Here is a 19,463-nt window from a genome sequence, read left to right on the forward strand (position 1 = left end):
TAAATTTTGAGAATCAAAAATTATGTAAAAAAAAAGAGTCGACTGCCTTAGTACTTTTGGCACGACGCATTGATTCACAAACTTGTTAAATTTATTTTTATTAAAAGTACAAGACAATTTATCTTCAGTACATAATATTCCATATGAAATTCCTCAAGGCACAGTACTTGGTCCCATCCTCTTTAATATGTTTGTCTCCGATTTACCAAATCTTGGAAATAATGTTGGTATTGCAATGTTTGCTGATAACACGGCTATTTTCACATCGGGCACTTACTTTCAGGAAGTTTACAATACGTTGCAAGTGAGTCTTCTTCAATAGAAAAATACTTTTTTAAATGGAAGATTAAAGTAAATCCTTTGAAAACGCAAGCTATTTGGTTTACAAGGCGTCGAAAATGTTCACAGCTTGTGAACCGTCACCGTCCGTATTGTATTCTCGACACAATACAGTATCAACTTCGTTCATTTACAGGCTTCTTGTTCCACAGATATAACATTTTTGGGTGTTCCGGTTACCTGCTAATGCCTTACAAACCTTCCCATCTACCATAGTGTGAAGGAATTTTGATTTGATGCTTACAGAACAACCCCAAAGATCAACATCAACGTCCACTAATTTATGAATATGTTTTGTTTCAGAAACGAGTTCCTCTGCAGTTTCTTTAACTAACCGGAAACGGATCGGTCGACATAGCCGTGTTGAAGAAGTTCGAGGATTTTGCCACAGTATGAACTCTTTGTTATCTGTGGCCATAGCCTTTAACTGCAGTGGAACAAAAGAAGACCCCAAAATAGTAGAGTCCTCAACCACTCCACCGACCTGTTTGAAGCGATTGAGACTACCGCAACCGTCACTTCCCCATGTAAATAACATGACAAGACAAGAAAACTCATTTTGATTGACTAATTGAGTCATATTACTATTGAAAGATTTTACAAGTCGTTTAAGAGTCAATAATCAACTATGGCTTGTAAATGTACCTCCGTTAAGGTCATATCCGTTGGTTGTGGATAATAACGTTCCGTAGCCTTCATAATTTTTGTATTGGAAGGGTAAATATCATTTCCTATTTCAAAAGCACCTATACGCATTTGACAATACTGAATTTTTGATAGTTTCAAATATACAAGAAGCATTTGTGCTTTATTGGGAGTATAAGAAGTGGTTTTCTGATTAAACGAGTTTCCTTTATAAATTTTTTGTACCGCCTTAGCTTGTTCTGCAGATTCAAGTATTTTTCCAATCAATTGAGCAGCATCCCTTTTACCTACCTGCCTTAGTTTTATCTGTGCAGCAAAACATAGTTCTTCAGGTGACCTGTTTTCCATTACCGAAATTATTTTTTATTCTTTTAGCTTTTGATCCGCAATCTAAAAATTGCATTCATACTACAAACAGTTTTCCCTTCAAACCATTCCTTGAATTCATCTTTGAGACGAGAATACGATCGATTGCAATGTTTCCAATATCTGAAAGCTGCTACGAGAAATGTTGAAATCTTTGTATCGATCTCAGTTTTTTGGGCTAATGATTGGTTTTGAATTGCGAACTTAAGGAAAACTTTATCAACCAAAAATTTTTACGACGTTGAGATGTTCGCCAGAGGTAGTTTTTACATCTTAATTTATCCAGTAGCGCCTTCCTCGTCACAAAAAAACACCCACCTGCAATACATTATGTGTAATAACTTCCAAACATGCTTTCTCCATTAATGGTAGAAGAAAAATGTTGTTGGATCTTTTTGTACAGATTTGTACAGAAAAAGTTACAGTCTACAGAATAACTGTTATGTCATTTTTTTGTTACTAGCGAAGAAATTGCCATGGTTTCTATAGGTAGAACATGGTAAATCATAATAAAAAAATTAAAAATTAACCTTGTTGACTGTAGTCCATCTTAAAATAATACCAAAAACTTGAATAACTTTTCACAAAAATTAAAAATAAATAGCATCCTACCACCACAATTATTGAACGAACAATGACTAAATATAATGTTTCCGAATAAAACGGTACTTATCGCTCTTAAGGCCCTACTATAATAGACTTAACCGAAAGTAAGCAACTGTCAAAACCGAACGAAAAGTTATCAGAAGTTATCGAGCTTAAGCAAATTCGATATTTGCTTAAGCCCGAGCCATTTAAATGGCTCTTGCGTAACTGCGCGAAAGTTAGCCAAATTTGACGAAAATGAGCAGTTAGCAGTTATTATGGTTAGTGACATATAAGGCTGTGTATTGGTTCGTTCCCTTAAGCTGGCTTAAGCTGGTTTAAATCAATTATAGTTGGGCCTTTAGAGTAGACTCTTCTCTCAGAAAATTTAAATCATTTCTTTGTCTCTGACATATTTATATAAGGTAAAAAGTGATTTGAGAGTAAAATGGTCTTTAGAGTCAATGCTATTGCGTTTGATAAAACCGAGCATGGAATTTGCTTTGGTTACACTAAATTCAATGTGCTTAACAAAGTTAAGTTTAGGGTCAAAAACTACACCAAGATCTTTCTTCTTGAACTTCATTCCCAATTTTGTATCTAAAGATGATTTCAGAAAAGTTGCGCAAAAAGAAAAACATTGACATTTAGCGACATTTAAATATAATTGGTTTTTCGTGCGCCATTGGGATAGTTTCGAAATATCGTCTTGTAAGAGATGATAGTCATAAATAGATTTTATGCAACGAAAAACCCTTAATCATCGGCAAAAAGAATTGAGGAAAATACTAGGTAAGTTATTTATAAAAATTAGAAAAAGAAGGGGTCCAAGATGGCTACCTTGGGGCACACCAGATGAAACCAAAATTGGTTTAGAGAGAACTTCGTCAATAAAAACAAATTGAATTCGACTCTTAAGATCAGATTCCAACCATTTCAAAAAGTTGAATGAAATCCAAAGTTTTTTAATTTCTTAATTAAATTGAGTGACTTACTCTATCAAATGCCTTTGAAAAATCAGTACCTATAAATTACATCAATTTGATGTGAATAGTGTTTAAAAATGATTTCTTCCATGATGGAAGAAATTCGACGTTCTTCAAAGAGCTATTAAAAATTAGGAAAACCGGTTCAGCTAGAGAAGCAGAACATTTTTTAAGAACAATAGGTAGAATTTCGTCTGGACCTGGTTTATTGTCATCATTTAAACTCAAGAGACCATCTTCAATTTCGGAAATATTTATATCTAAACAACCAATATCTGTCTTACATTTAAAAGACAAATATTTGGTTGTCCATGCTGAACTTACATTCGAATTAGCGTAACTAGATTCAAAATAGTGTGCAAAAGAATCACAAATACTTGATACATTTGAAAATGTTGACCCAAGATAATTCATACACCTTTCTGAATGCGACGAAATGGCTCTAGAATCGCTAATTTTGTAAATATATTCTGTTTGATACTTTTATTTCATTATTTTATAAGAAACACTCTAAACTTTCACCATTGCAACAATGAACGATTGCAGTTCCAATCTGAATTTTTTTCCAATCGGAATTGAATTGAGTTAAATCATCGTGCATCGACTAAAAGTTCGGTGACATTTGTATTCATCACCTTAGCCTTGGAGAATTTCAACCAAATTGTGTAAAATTGTATAGTCCATTTACGAAACAAAAAAATTAACCAAATGGTTAACTTATTTAGTGTTTTACATAATTTCGTGAATATTTTTAAAGTGGAATTACACTTACTCAAAAAAGAAAGCGGACAGCCTTAATTTTCCACTTAAAACCGTTAACTTATTTAGAATTTTACATAATTTCGTGAATATTTTTAAAGTGGAATTACACTTACTCAAAAAAGAAAGCGGACAGCCTTAATTTTCCACTTAAGGCCGCAAAAAAGAAATAGGACAACTCATGTATGAGTTTCGCAAAAATAACAAAAAAATTAAGAACATAACAATAAACTAATATTTTGTAAGCGACCTTTGCTCTTTTTAACGTATTCAACCTTTTTGGCATTAATTATATAAATTTACTCTCGTATGAGGACAAAACACATTTCCAGAAAGAAAAATCTTTGATGATGGTGTAAAGCAAACTTCTCTTTATTCTGTTTTGCTGGCTAATAAACGGATTCCTCCGGGCAACTCTTCCATGGAAATTGCTTTTTCGCAAAACTATTCTTAAGGTTTCTAGATAGAAATTCTTATTTAAATATTGTTTTACCTCCACCTTAACTTTGGTGCACTTATTAGAGAAAACTTCTGCACTTGCTTAAGAATCCAACGCTCATCGGCAACACTTAATTTTTTTGGTCTTCTAGATTTAAAAGAATTTCCAACAGAATTCGTTTCTTTATTCCTTTGTAAAATGTCCCCTGCAGTAGAGGAACTTCTTTTTACAATTTCTGCTACACTACGATACGATTTTCCTTCTTCAAAATATTTAATCACAAGTCTTTGCTCTTCTATTGATGTGTAACCACGTTGTCTTTCCATCTTGACTTCCGTTTTAAAATTGAATATATTTTGGTTTCGCCTGACATAACCAAAAAGTAACGACATACTAAAATGTTCATTTAGTTCCGTTAAAATAAAAAGAAAGTGCAGTACTGCCAAACGTCCGATTTCTTTTTGAGATCAAAATCGAGGTATTTGGAATAAAAAAAATTTATTATTTAAGTTTTTAATGGAATCATCATTTGTTTCATGCATTTGAAGTGCAAGGTCACAAACCTTTGAAAAAAGCGACGAAAACATTAGGTTTCCGCTTTTTTTAGCAACTGTGCATGAATAACGCAGTGTGAAGGCAGATATACATAAATGTCAAAACCTAAGAGTTGGAAATAACTCCAGTAATAACTCCTTTTACTTCCTATAAAATACTATATTATGATAATATAATCTATAATACTATCATCGTGGGTTTTTATGGGGGCAGCACCTTGTGGATAATACTATACATTTTATGTACAAAAATACTATAACTTTATGACAGTATAGTGTTGCCGCAAGCCATACCAAAATTGAAATCAAAGAAACTGTAAGAAAATCAAAAAATATTTCCATACAATAAAAAGTTGGCTATAATTAGATACACAGTGTTCATCCTTCCTTAAATGGCAGTTAAAACGTGCTTTAAATTCTAGATTAAGTGAGAAACGAATTAAACATCTTTACTATAATCGTTATCTGATTTTCTATAATCTCCAATTTTGAATACGTCATCAATTTTGATCTTCTCTTTCTGTCCAACCAGTTTGATTTCATTATATTGCATCCTCTTTGTCTACAGACTTCGAATGTAAATCCACCATGGCCGCCACAAAGCGCCAAAATCTAAAAATGCATGCCAATCTAAAAACCCCAAATGTATTCAACTCGTGGTTGAGAATTTTAAGTCGAAAGTATTTCATTGGTTTAAGTGAAGATGAACCACGTTTCAATTTAATTTCATATAAATTCAATTAAAATTATTGATAACAATCAAATTACAAGCCCTAAGTTCTACAGAGTCTAACATTACCCACCAATATATTTTAGTCAACATAAATTATTTAAAACGAATGTTCTTTTTTTATTTATAAAAAAAAATATTAACCGCAAACAAAAATTACCAAAATGCGGACAGAACTCAATGCTATAAAATGAGCAGATGCCATAATTTCGAATCCACATCTTTTTGTTACAACTGGGAACACCATCTCGATTTTTATCCACACATATCTGACATTTCACATTGTCAGAGTTTGACACACTATTTTGGCAATCAAACAACGCAAGCAAAAGAAATCTGCTGTTGGCGCAGGCAGTCGAGTCAATAAATTTACGAAAAAGTTCAAATTTGTCTTTCATAACTAAAAAAAAATTAATAAATTGCAAGCGCAGTGTCGTTTCAATTTAATCAAAGTTAAATCAAGTAACAAAAATCTAAACCAACATTAAATCATGGCTTTGGTGAATGAAGCAAAATTGGTACTCAGCCGTTTTGGTGCTTTTGGTCGACAGGTAAGAAAGATTCCTCAAGAAAAGGTGTTTATCGCTCATTTGTGCAAAAAGAATCTGATTACATAATTTTTTTCTTTTATTGATTCTAATCATTTTTTTGTTCTGCTTGTGTTTATATAAAAAAATTGTTTAAACATTTTGTCACAAGACTTCAAACGTTGATGAGGAGAGTAATTTTCATAAATATATTCATTTTCATTGCAAGACAATGGAAAGCGGCACGACACGGTGCGGCGGGTTGTTTTATTATGTAAAACTCGAATTACTGCATTTCACAACAATATGAAATCGAAATTTTCCACTGCCCTGCACAGGTTGGTTAGAGAATTTTCATTCCTGTCTCCACCAAATTGGTGAGGGTTTTTCTTTATACGTAGACGCAGTTAATTTTCATTGGCCCAGGTGATGGGATAGAATAATTGGGCTAGGAAGATGTGACGGAGGCGGCGATGGCAGTTAGATGTGGCACTTTGTTAGCAAGAAGTAAAAGAAGCAAAGAGATTTATTCCTTGATTATGACTATTGACTTATGATTCTAAAGTGTTTCCATAAAATTGTATACCTATGCATCTCTACAGAAAGTGTTTGTAATCTTCTTCCCTACTTTGCTCTACTGCATAAAGTTATTAAACAGTTTATAAACCATATTTAGTAGCAGGTTTTGTTAATCAAAAAATATACAAATTTAAAAAAAAATGTATATCAGAAAGTGGACGCATGACTGTAATGAAACTTCGTAAGCAGATGAAATAATAAATAAAGAATCGCACTTTCTTCCTTCCCAAAAATAATTTGCATACGTTATAATGAGCGAGCACTTAAAGGGTGTTTAAAAATTGGGTGGCGCAACAATCCGTTCTGAATTAGGGCCTAGTGACTTACAACTCTTAACAATTCCTCTGTGCGGGTACTGTTGTCAGGTATGGAGGGGACCTACAGTTTTAAGCCGAATTCCAACGGCTAATTTGATAAAGTACTAATCTTTAGATGGCATAGGCAGGGATCGAACACAAGACCTCTGACATGACAGTCCAACGTAATAACCATCATGCCCCGGGTCTAAAGGGTATTTAGACCCCTAAGCCCGAAACAGTGCAAGCATGATGAAAGGAAAAGAGGTCTTGAAAAGAGCTTCCGCTGCAAATTGTTTTAGAATTCCTGAATAATTCAATAACAGGTAAAATAGGGTGTTGGAGTAGTGAGAACAAATCACTATACTTGACAGTACGAACCCAGGGGTACGCTGAAGACCATTTCGCGAGTATTGCTGATGACTTATTAGAAAAAAAGTGGAAAGGATAAGACTAAAGAGACATTACGATAGTGATTCCAATTTAAATAAATCAACAATATTATATTATCACATAAATTGGGTTACTGCAGAACCAGCAAAGAAATTACTTACTTAAGAAGGAGCTACATATAGTCATGTGTAAATTAAGGCCCTGCCGAACTAACTTCTCCATCTAGTGGGCTCCATAGCTACTTGTCTACAGTTGCCAAGTTCATGTTGGGTGAGGTTATTTTCTGCGCCACAAGTTCACCGACATTCCAGTTTCGATTGTTTTCCACGCGCTCTACGTGACCAAGCCATTTCAGAATTGTATCCTTCTAGCTTAGCCTATGTTGCTGTACAGTCCGTAAAGTCCGTCGTTTCATCTTCTCCAACAGTCACCGATTTTAAGATTAGATTATTTCATTTTGATAACGTTAATTACAATTTTTTTATAAAGTTTATAAACAAAAAACAAAAAGCATGGCTTCGCTTCCGGCCGTCTGCCTAGTTGACAAACCATAAAAAAGATAACATAGCTCAATAATATATTTAAAAACTTTCTTTTACAATTCTACTTCTATAGAGAAGAGCTAACCTGCAGAATTGATATAATTTTTTAACTTCCATATTGTTAAGCAAGAGTATAACTTGATTTTGAGTCATTATTTCGCTACCAAAAGCATTCCTTCTTATTTCTTTACGAACTGGGCATCTTTCAACAAAGTGTAAAACATCCTCCCTTTCCTTTGTATTGCACAATGAGCATATAATTGGTAAGTCATCTCTATGAGGTATAAAATTCAGCTGCATTCTTAATTTAACCATTATTGAAATTTCGACAATGCTATTACCGTCCCTAAAATAATTCCTCTCTTCCAAGTTGTGATTTAGTTGACAGTAGAGCTGCCTGTATATAGATTCTGTGGCGTCATTAAAGTATCTTTCGTTGTTTTATGTCCACTGCGGAAATGAGCTGGTATAAAGAGACTTTTAAATCGTCCTGGTTATTACACAAAAGGTTAAGCTCCATTCCACATTCTCTGGCCAAATTTATCGCTACTATCTTCGGAAGCCTATTATTGCATTATTATATATTATTGTTCGTATGAACATAGGTGATAATCCTGATTCCAGCCTAATAATATAGTTGGGTGTATTTGATGGCAGTCTAAAAATTCGCTAAATATAAAATTGGAGAAGTTTCTCAACTGCTTCGTATTGTTTCATTCCCCAAGTTTATGCCGCGCAAAACATGACAGACTCAGATACCGCTTCAAATGTATTGAACTTGCTGCTATGTGCTATACTTTTGTTAGAAAAATATCTTTTCCAAGTTGCACTAATTGCACCTTTAGCCTTAACTAGTTTCTCTTTTAGATGAATTTACATGCTCAAATTTTTCGTTAAGTGAACTCCAAGGTATTTGAATTCCGTGACAACTGCAATGTCGTCTCCATTATAGAACCATTTTTCTCTTGCTTAATTGCGGCCTCCTCCTCGTTTAAAAATAAAAATGTTGGCCTTAATAAGATTCACCATTAAACTCCAAAGCTGACAATATTGATGCTACCAATAGAACAATGTGGTCCGCAAACAGCAATGCTTTCATTATTTGTCCAGCGAAGTCTATGCCACCTGGTAAGAGGTCTGTGAGATCTTCAAAAAACAAGGCGAACAGACCCGGACTCAATGTACAGCCTTGTTTGACTCCCGATTGTTTTTTAAACCCTCTCGACAACTCCTCTCCATTCCATATAACTTTCCCGAACTTCCATGACACTCCGTTACTATACTGCTAAGCGCATTTCTATCGATCATATCAAATGCAGATTTAAAGTCAACGAAAAACTTATATAGCTTCTTGTACTCATTCAGGAATGTTTCTGCAATACTTTCAAGAGTAAAAATGTTGTCAACCGTCTAATAACCTGTCCTAAAGCCTGCTTGAAACTCTTTTAAGAGTTTGTTGTCTTCTATCCATCTATTAAAACGTTTTTGCAAATCCAGCGTGAATATTTTATATGAAGAATTTGGAAAGATATTCCTCTATAATTATTAATTAGACACCTCGGCCAAGCTTCGTTTCTTATGAATCGGGAAAATGATCGACTCCTTAAATTCTAGTGGTATTATTCCTGTTTCCATGACATTGTTATATATAGTTGTCAGTCGATTACTGGTATACCATTCGGTCCGCATGCTTTCCCATCTTTAAGTTCCATTACAGCTGAAATCACTTCTTGGTGTCTTATTGCAGCATCAAGAGTTTCATTTTTAAAACCCGGAGTAGTGTGTTGAAAAACAAGTTTCCCTTCTATTAAATTCAACAAACTCTGAAAGTGATTTGCTGCCATCTTTAGCTTACATACTGCCTTGTTAGATCTATTAGCCAACAAATATTGATTTTTGAAGTAGCCATCATTTGAATATCTGTATGCTCTAAGCCAGATTAACGATAATTCCCGTGCCTTTCTATAGTCTACATCAAACCATGGCTCTATGAAGTTCTCCCAGGCTTTGCTGTTGGTAGCTACATTTGGATACGACTCCTTGATTATTTTGTCCAGCTTGGATAGATCACAATTTCTTTGACTCAGCAGTGAGATATCAAGCCTTACATTATGTTTCAGTCACCGTATATGCATACGAGACCGTAGATCACGTAAAGAACTTCTCTAAACACGATTTAGGTGCTTTAATCCGGTTTTGCAAGCTATAGTAATTTTTCGTTTGATATTCTACCCAAGAGGTTAGTTTTGTGCATGTATGTACACTTGGCTTAAACAGAATACGCACAAGAAAATTTGAAAATACTTTTTTAAATAAAACTAGTTTCTGTTACATTTTAAAGTTGGTACTTCCACCTTTACCCTTCCGGTACGATTCCGACAAACTTTTTCAACGATATTTCTCTAATCTCTAACTTGAATGCAGAAATGAAGGATTTGTTGTCTTAAAACTGAGGACCACCATCATTTACTCTGGGTACTAATCATCTCCAAGTAAAGGGTGATTTTTTTGAGGTTAGGATTTTCATGCATTAGTATTTGACAGATCACGCGGGATTTCAGACATGGTGTCAAAGAGAAACATGCTCAGTATGCTTTGACATTTCATCATGAATAGACTTACTAACGAGCAACGCTTGCAAATCATTGAATTTTATTACCAAAATCAGTGTTCGGTTCGAAATGTGTTTCGCGCTTTACGTCCGATTTATGGTCTACATAATCGACCAAGTGAGCAAACAATTAATGCGATTGTGACCAAGTTTCGCACTCAGTTTACTTTATTTTACATTAAACCAACCACACGAATGCGTACAGTGCGTACAGAAGAGAATATTGCGTCTGTTTCTGAGAGTGTTGCTGAAGACCGTGAAATGTCGATTCGTCGCCGTTCGCAGCAATTGGGTTTGTGTTATTTGACCACATGGAAGATTTTACGCAAAGATCTTGGTGTAAAACTGTATAAAATAAAGCTCGTGCAAGAACTGAAGCCGAACGATCTTCCACAGCGTCGAATTTTCAGTGAATGGGCCCTAGAAAAGTTGGCAGAAAATCCGCTTTTTTATCGACAAATTTTGTTCAGCGATGAGGCTCATTTCTGGTTGAATGGCTACGTAAATAAGCAAAATTGCCGCATTTGGAGTGAAGAGCAACCAGAAGCCGTTCAAGAACTGCCCATGCATCCCGAAAAATGCACTGTTTGGTGTGGTTTGTACGCTGGTGGAATCATTGGACCGTATTTTTTCAAAGATGCTGTTGGACGCAACGTTACGGTGAATGGCGATAGCTATCGTTCAATGCTAACAAACTTTTTGTTGCCAAAAATGGAAGAACTGAACTTGGTTGACATGTGGTTTCAACAAGATGGCGCTACATGCCACACAGCTCGCGATTCTATGGCCATTTTGAGGGAAAACTTCGGAGAACTATTCATCTCAAGGGATGGACCGGTAAGTTGGCCACCAAGATCATGCGATTTGACGCCTTAAGACTATTTTTTGTGGGGCTACGTCAAGTCTAAAGTCTACACAAATAAGCCAGCAACTATTCCAGCTTTGGAAGACAACATTTCCGAAGAAATTCGGGCTATTCCGGCCGAAATGCTCGAAAAAGTTACCCAAAATTGGACTTTCCGAATGGACCACCTAAGACGCAGCCGCGGTCAACATTTAAATGAAATTATCTTCAAAAAGTAAATGTCATGGACCAATCTAACGTTTCAAATAAAGAATCGATGAGATTTTGCAAATTTTATGCGTTTTTTTTTTTTAAAGTTCTCCAGCTCTTAAAAAATCACCGTTTATATTTAACAATATTTAGATCAGATGAAAACTGCAGTTATTGAAAGAAGTGCAAATTGTTCTCATCTGCCCAAGCTTTTTATTATGCGCATTGCGCACTTAATAAATAAGATTGTCATCATGTTGGAAGGACAAGTTTATGGGTCAAAAAATTTAGGAACATTTCTTTCCAAGGCTTCCTTATATTTAGCTGCACTAATTTTTGATGTAAGCACCTCGACCTTAACTGTTTTAAGTAGTTAAGTAACAGTTAACAAGTAGCTTTCAATAAAACAACACCTTCACAGTTGTGATGAAGCTTTTAACACCTTTTTATTTATTATAGTGAAAATAATTGGTTGAATCATCAGGGCCACCGAAATTAAATAGTTTTATCGTCTAAAAAAAACCATGTGATACCATTCTTTTTCAAGATTATTTGAGTTTTGAAAAACTAATAGCATAACTTTAGGTTGTTCGTCAAGAATCGGTTTTTTCTTAAGTTTATTTTGTTTAAGATGGCTCGAATTTTAATAACTCTTAAAACTATTGATAGACTTGCGCTTTCGCCAATTTGCCCAGATTCACATGAATCAGACGTACACCTTAAAATCACTCATTTTCAAGCTTCTGTTTTGGCAGTTCTTTTTACCACTTGTTACTTGTGTTGCTAATTTTCATTGCATAAGATTTGTGAATTGGCGATAAGCTTTTCTTACTGCTTTCCACTAAGCTAGTGTATTGCTTTTAAAAGCTTAACTGCATAAGCCGAAAAGTACTTTTGTACAAAAGTAAAAGTATTTGTGTTCTCGCTAGGTCAATGGTTTTGTGAAAAGAATATACAAATTTGTTCTTCAACCAAAATTTAAGTCTAATGCATTATTTTTATAAGTTTTCCAGTTCTATTATTTATTTATATCTTATCTTTCAGTTATATATTATTCATAAATAAATGCAAATCTAAGTTAAGGGCTAAACCTGAATAACTATAAACATAGAAAATGCTGTGTTCAAGTAATTATTATCGCAGTCGAATTTCATAATTAATATTTTTGGTGTATATGAAAGCTGGAAATCTAATTCATGACAAATAAATGTTACGTTAACACTAAGTTCCAGAAAATATCGATCGATACCGAAATTGCAGAAGATATGAATATTTTATACAAATATTCCCGGTAAACTGTAGACCTTTATTATTGCTGCCTATTATATAAATTCAATGTAAAATAATTGAATGCAGTATATTTTACATAAAACAGCAGTTAAGTTATTAGTTAAGGTATTACAATTGAAATAAACATAACATACATTTATAAAAAACATGTACTTGTTCATAACAAATAAAGTCTAGTCTAAAAAAACATAACCTTGTTACACTCTTTCTGAACACATCTTTTCTGGTTTTGGTTGTTAATGCCATCTATCGGTAACTCAAAGAAAGAGAGAAGAAAAACAAATTCACCACAATCTACCGTTATAACGTTTACCGTAATTTATTGACAAACGAAAATTTTTTGCTAGAACTAATTTTTTGATAACCAGAGAGAGAAAAAAATATCAAATGTCTCAATTCTCTCTGCTCTCCGAGGTGAAAACACGTATACACCGATACGAATTACGAATTCAACACGCTATAAAAAATGAGAGTAAGAGGTTTCAAAGGGACGGAGACGAGGAAATTTGGCTCTCTCGACTAGTTTTTTCCCTCTGGTCGAAGTTAGTAGGGTACATCGGCGTAGATTTTTTTTTCAATTTTTAAGTTTTCTATAAAACGCATTTTTTCAGGTTCGGTTATACTTATGCAAGGTACTGTTGAGTGCTTCATTTTTTAAGATTTTTATGATACGGACATTCGGTTACGATGTTTGTCGGGAATCAGCTATCAGTCTTAAAATATCATAAATTTAAATGGAAACATGTAGATCGGCGTCCTGTGCTTCGGATTCAACATCTAATTGTAGATCCTTTCCATTTCTCCTTTGTTTACATAACCTACCAACGTATTCTACATTAACAAAACTAAAGAACCAAAACTTATTATACATTATTTTTACATTTATACATCCACAGGTCCGTGCAGTTTCGACCACCACAACATCTCTATCTGCTCCTCAACCCGAAATAAAAAAGGAACCACAAATTAAAACTATCCAAATCTACAGGTTTTGCCCAGATGCACCCGACAAGAAACCATATATGCAAACCTTCAAAATCAATTTGAGAGAATGCGGTCCAATGGTGTTGGATGCATTGATTAAAATCAAAAACGAAGTCGATCCAACATTGACTTTCCGTAGGTCATGTCGTGAGGGTATTTGTGGATCATGTTCAATGAATATTGGTGGAGTTAACACATTGGCTTGTATTAGGTTAGATAGATTACAATTAAGACAACATCTAAATTGACTTGAAGCGGTATTTTATCAATAAAATAATTTATATTTGATGTTTGTTCTTTTAGTGAAATCGACACAAACCTCTCAAAGCCATTGAAGGTGTATCCATTGCCTCATATGTATGTGTTGAGGGATTTAGTTCCAGATTTGAATAACTTCTATAGGCAGTACAATTCTATTCAACCTTGGTTGCAACGCAAGTGAGTTCTAAACTCCTTCCCTGTCCTGCCAGCATCATTCATAGTTCCTCACCTTTCCTAATTCGTTCACATTTCCATTTCTCTACATTTTGGTGTTCCTTTCATCTTCCCATTCTTTCAACCAAATTGAATTTTATTTCTAAAATATTTAATATATATATTTTTGTCTTTCAGAAACGAAGCCAAGGAATCAAAGGGTAAGGCACAATACTTGCAATCCCTTGATGATCGTGAAAAGTTGGATGGTCTCTACGAATGCATCTTGTGCGCGTGCTGTTCGACCGCTTGCCCATCATACTGGTGGAACGGTGAGAAATACCTCGGACCTGCTGTTCTTATGCAGGCCTACCGCTGGATCATCGATTCTCGTGATGAAAACACCAAGGAACGTCTGGACCAACTCAGAGATCCTTTCAGTGTGTATAGGTGTCACACAATCATGAATTGTACACGCACCTGCCCTAAGGGCTTGAACCCTGGACGTGCCATTGCCGAAATCAAGAAATTGTTGTCTGGCATGGCTAAGAAAGCAGAACCCACCATGGAAACAGCTGCTTTGCACAAGTAGAGGGAATAACACAAAACCAAAATAAAAACGAAACATCCTTTCCTATTTTTGTCATCATTTTGGATGCATAAGTGTCTATGACTGTACTTAGTTTGTCCAACTCAACAATCTCTTCAATTTTAATAGCAGTTGTAATTTATTTTGATTTCTAAACTAGCCGAACTGCGGCGGATGTTAATAATAATGATATTCAATAAATTTGTTGTAAACAAAAGAATTTTTTTATAATTTTTAGTGTTGAAAAGTCGATATTCTGACTTTTTACAAATTCTTTGGTTGTTAGGTTGAAGTGGCTGTCCGGGAGGAAGCAGGTCACACTTAAGCCAGTTTTTGGCTCATTTGGATACCACATGAATCTTGAGTTCTTAGCTCAATGAAACCAATAGAGTTTCCAAAGTGGCAGTGTCCGGAATAGCCTATTTCGAAGAACGCGACCTGAATATAGTTCATAGCCCAATCATTGGATATCGTTACACACTATACATAGTAAATTAATTACCCTTCAATAATGCAAACTTTAAATTGATGATTTTATTACTTTATATTGGATATAAATTGTTTGTATCGCTAATCAGTTACATTTGTGCTTAACTTAAAGGTTGTCATTAACAATGTGTTTTAGGGATTTGAGGGACCATGTAAACTCAATTTTTCCTTATTACTCGAACATCTAGGACTGTCCATCAGCTTACCTTTGAGCTCAAATTTTATTTCGAACAAAAACTATCGTTCGTTTTTCAAAAACGTAACAAATTGTGCCATAACGACAATTGAGATTCTGTAACGTTTTTTTGTTTTTACTTCATCGAGTGTTCATAAAGAAATATATTTAGGTAGATATATTTCTCTATTCCTATTGTCATAGGCAATAACGATGTTTTTCAAATACTTTAAGGGTTATCGTTTTTTCTTTACATTGCATTTAATTAATTTCCAACCAACAAATTTATTTATAAAAATAATGTTTTATTAGAATTGTCTTCGGGTTTCCCCAAGCAATTGAATACATTCCTCAGAAAATTCAACTTCCAATACTTCTAAGCACTAACTTAACATTTTTAACAAGTTTTACAGGTTTTTGGGAAAAATAACAGGCTAAATCATTACCAACAATTTATTGGTATTCACCATAAATAAAATTAAATTAAACAATTTATCTGGAATAAAGGAAAAACTAGAGCAATGCCAAGGAGTTTATTCTTTTTGTCAAGTTACTTGATGCAAATCGTTCATTAAAGTGCTTAAAAGTGTGCTCAAAATGTCTATACAGGGTTGTTCAATACGGGGTTTCATATTGAATAGACCGCTATTTGGACAGCTGTCATCTTTTGACATTTATGAAATGCACAATACTCAATGGCTGCGTTCAATCTCCATAGGTGGATTTTAAGATACCTTGTTGAACGAGTTGGATAGCTGTATTGAGATAGCTGTAAAATAAAAACAACTTTCAGCTTGTGGCAATCAAAATTAAAATAATAATTTATGTATTATAACTTAGTTTAAGAAAAACTCAGTATTCAAACATATTTGATATTGAATTTTGTTTAAATAATCAAACTTGTTTATCGAGTATAAACAAACTTTATTGTATAAACAGTGTTTCAAAAATAAATAAAAATCAGTTCTGACTTGAAAGTTAAAGCCAACATATCTCGTTCCATTTTAAATTTTTACAGAATTCTACAAGCTGTTTACAAAGAGCAGGAAAACATGTAAGCTTCGAAGTCAAAATTGTTGTAAGATAAAACATTTAATGGATAATTTGACTGATTCTTCGGACGATGATGAATTGATAGGTGCGTAACAATTTAATAAATAAGAGATAACCTTAATCTGTTCAATTGGAATTCTATACGCTTAATAATTTACTTGCGAAATCTCCAGTTTTAAACGATTTACGTTTAACAGAAACGAAGACGATTACCTTCATAAATTCGGAGGCAAAAAGCTTCTTCATCGTCCCTTATGCACAGAACATCCTCAAACACAACTTCAACTAACATTTTGTATCTTTTTCTTTACCAACAAATACAAAAAACTTAAATCAATTTTCAAGTTTCTTGAAATTCAACCATGTCCTGAATCAGCTGTTCTGTCAGATACCTACAAACATACCCCAGAAATTCTTGGACACCTTTGGATTCCTTTTTTGACATCTCAGCTGTTTTTATTAGCTGTTATTTTACACGTAAAACTCTATCAAAACGGTACCCGGATACCCTATCCTTTGATGCGAACATGATACAGATGTTGACTTTTAGCACGTTGTTTACAACGATGTCGTAAAGGTAAGTACCAAACTTTAGGTATGTGGGAATTTTTCAGAGCTGAAAATCTAATATCACTGGACTACACGCAAATGGTGAATATTTCAAAGTCACAATTAGCGAAACATTTTTTCTCAAAAAACTAACTCGAAGGTATCCCAAAAAAAAACAACTAATTCAACTTATGGTTGAATTTAAGGGAACCCGCAAATTGATTTCAAATTATTTGAATGTTTTTTCGGTAAAAATGGGGTGTATTCTTAAAATACAATTTTTTTTTACCACGAAATCTTAATGTTTGGTTGTTTTTTGTGAACATTAGAAAGCTGTTTTTATTTAGCCATTGTATTCTTGCATCAAAACAAGACCCATTTTCACATCGGATGCTACGTTAATCCTTAATATCTCAAGAACTGATACCTTGAGTTAAATTATACATTATTTAATGTGACGTGATACCAAAAGTAGAATTTTGAAAAAAAGTATTAATTGTTTTTTTTTTTATAAAACCAAAAAATCTATAAAAAAACGTTTTTTTCACCTCGAATTTTATATGAAAAAAATAATATTAATTCCATAATAATTGTATGCAACGAAGAATTACGTTTTTGACATTTGGAAAAATTTTGATAAAAATCGAACTGAAGGTTTATTTTCAAAAAACAAAAACTGCTGAAAGTACTCTCCAAAAAAAATGATGGCATGGACTTTAAAATTTGAATAGAACTTAATTTTCTTAGCAAAATCCTGTCGCAGTTTTTTTATTAAGAAATAAAAACTTTAAAAAAAATGCTGCTTAAATTGAAACAAATTGGTTTTCAAAAAAAACTCCATAAATAAAGGTAGACGTTAGTGAAGTAAAGTTCCGAGTTGGAAGTTCACGACACTTGAAAAAGTTACTAGTTGCGTTCAACGGTTGCATTTTACTGCAAATGAAGTCCCTTAGGTAATGGCGGATGCAGACTTTTAATAAGGGGGGTGAGGCACGCTTTACATATAGACGAGTTTTTACTCACTGCTTAAAAATGTTCTGGGAAGGAGGCTTATGAAATTTAAATAACATAATGTGTATCTTAACCTTAAAGGTACACATTTCAAGGGCTAAAGTGACAACTTTAGTTATTAAATTATTTTAGAACGCTGTTGTCCATTGAGGTACATATAGTCTAACTATTTAATTTCCTCGACTCTCTAAATAATATGAAAGCATTCCAAGATTTCAACAATTTTCTAAATATGCCATTTTTAAGAGCATGTTGTCCTTGTTTTTGTTGCCATTTCTATGAATGCGAAAAACGCTAGAAAAATTCAAAAACCCAGAAAAAATTGGAGTTGACGCTAGAAAATAGGAGTCAACAAAACTTAAAAATTGTAGAGAGAAAAATGTTTGATAAGAAAATAGGTGCTTAAGTAAATAATTTCAAAAATAAATAAAAACAAATTAAGGTAAACAAATAAGTTGAAAGTTTTGAGTTGCACTCACAAATTACACGTTTCAGAATCTCTTTTCACTTCAAATGTCAAAAGATTCAAAGCTTTTATATCCTTAGATATAAAAAGTTCATTATGTTTTTCAAATAGCCATTAGTTTAACAAAAGTGTAACTTTTGCTGTTTTTGGGACATTTATATTATTGAAATTCGTAAATCTCCGTTCTAGAGCTCCAAGCAAGTTCGATTCAAAACGTAGAGTTATTTAATTTTTCAAGATATTTAAAGTTTTTGTATTCAACAGAAAATCAATGTTGAAAGAAATAAAATTCAGGACTAGGTCGCTAGAACTTGCTAATGCCTTCCAAAAAGTCTGTTTAAAAATATTGATTACATTTTAAGATTTAAAAATGCATCTGAAAAATAAGTTTTTCTCAACAATTTAAATGCCATTTTATTTCCCAAAAAAACCTTACTTACTTACTTACTTAAGGTGGCGCTACAGTCCTGTGTGAATTAGGGCCTCACCCAACAAACTTCTCCATCTAGCTCGGTCCCTAGCTAGATGTCTCCAGTTTCGAGCTCCAAGTTGGGTGAGGTACCTTCCACTTGTGCGCGCCACCTGATCCGCGGTCTTCCTTACTGCGCTGTCCTGTGGGTGTGGATTCGAAGACTTTCCGGGCCGGAGCATGGCTTTCCATGCGCTCTACGTGACCCAGCCATCTTAGTCGTTGGACTTTTTCCTTTCTGGCTAAGTCTACGTCGCTGTACAGTCCGTAAAGCTCGTCGTTCTATCTTCTCCTCCAATCCCCTTCGATGCATACGGGACCGTAGATCACACGAAGAACTTTTCTGTCGAACTGATTGAAGGTGCTTTCATCCGCTTTTGTCATAGTCCATGCTTCTGCACCGTATAGCAGGACGGGGATGATAAGGGTCTTATATAGTGACACTTTGGTCCCTCGAGAGAGGACTTTACCACTCAATTGCTTTCTTAGTCCAAAGAAACAGCAGTTAGCAAGAGTTATTCTGCGTTTGATCTCAGCGCTGGTGTTGTTTTCTGCGTTTACAGCGGAGC

At 34.1% G+C, this 19,463-nt stretch overlaps 1 protein-coding gene across 1 annotated transcript; it reads left to right on the forward strand.

The window, feature by feature from the left end:
* Positions 1 to 5,713: 5,713 nt before the first annotated feature.
* Positions 5,714 to 14,902, forward strand: LOC129950102 (succinate dehydrogenase [ubiquinone] iron-sulfur subunit, mitochondrial-like). The gene is made up of 4 exons (XM_056061917.1): positions 5,714 to 5,954; positions 13,592 to 13,890; positions 13,983 to 14,117; positions 14,292 to 14,902. The coding sequence occupies exons 1-4, from the start codon at positions 5,895 to 5,897 to the stop codon at positions 14,683 to 14,685; spliced, it is 888 nt and encodes a 295-aa protein (XP_055917892.1). The 5' UTR covers positions 5,714 to 5,894; the 3' UTR covers positions 14,686 to 14,902.
* The last annotated feature ends 4,561 nt before the right edge of the window (positions 14,903 to 19,463 follow it).

This window comes from Eupeodes corollae, chromosome 3 (genome assembly GCF_945859685.1).
Source record: "Eupeodes corollae chromosome 3, idEupCoro1.1, whole genome shotgun sequence".
In the NCBI taxonomy this organism is placed as follows: domain Eukaryota; kingdom Metazoa; phylum Arthropoda; class Insecta; order Diptera; family Syrphidae; genus Eupeodes; species Eupeodes corollae.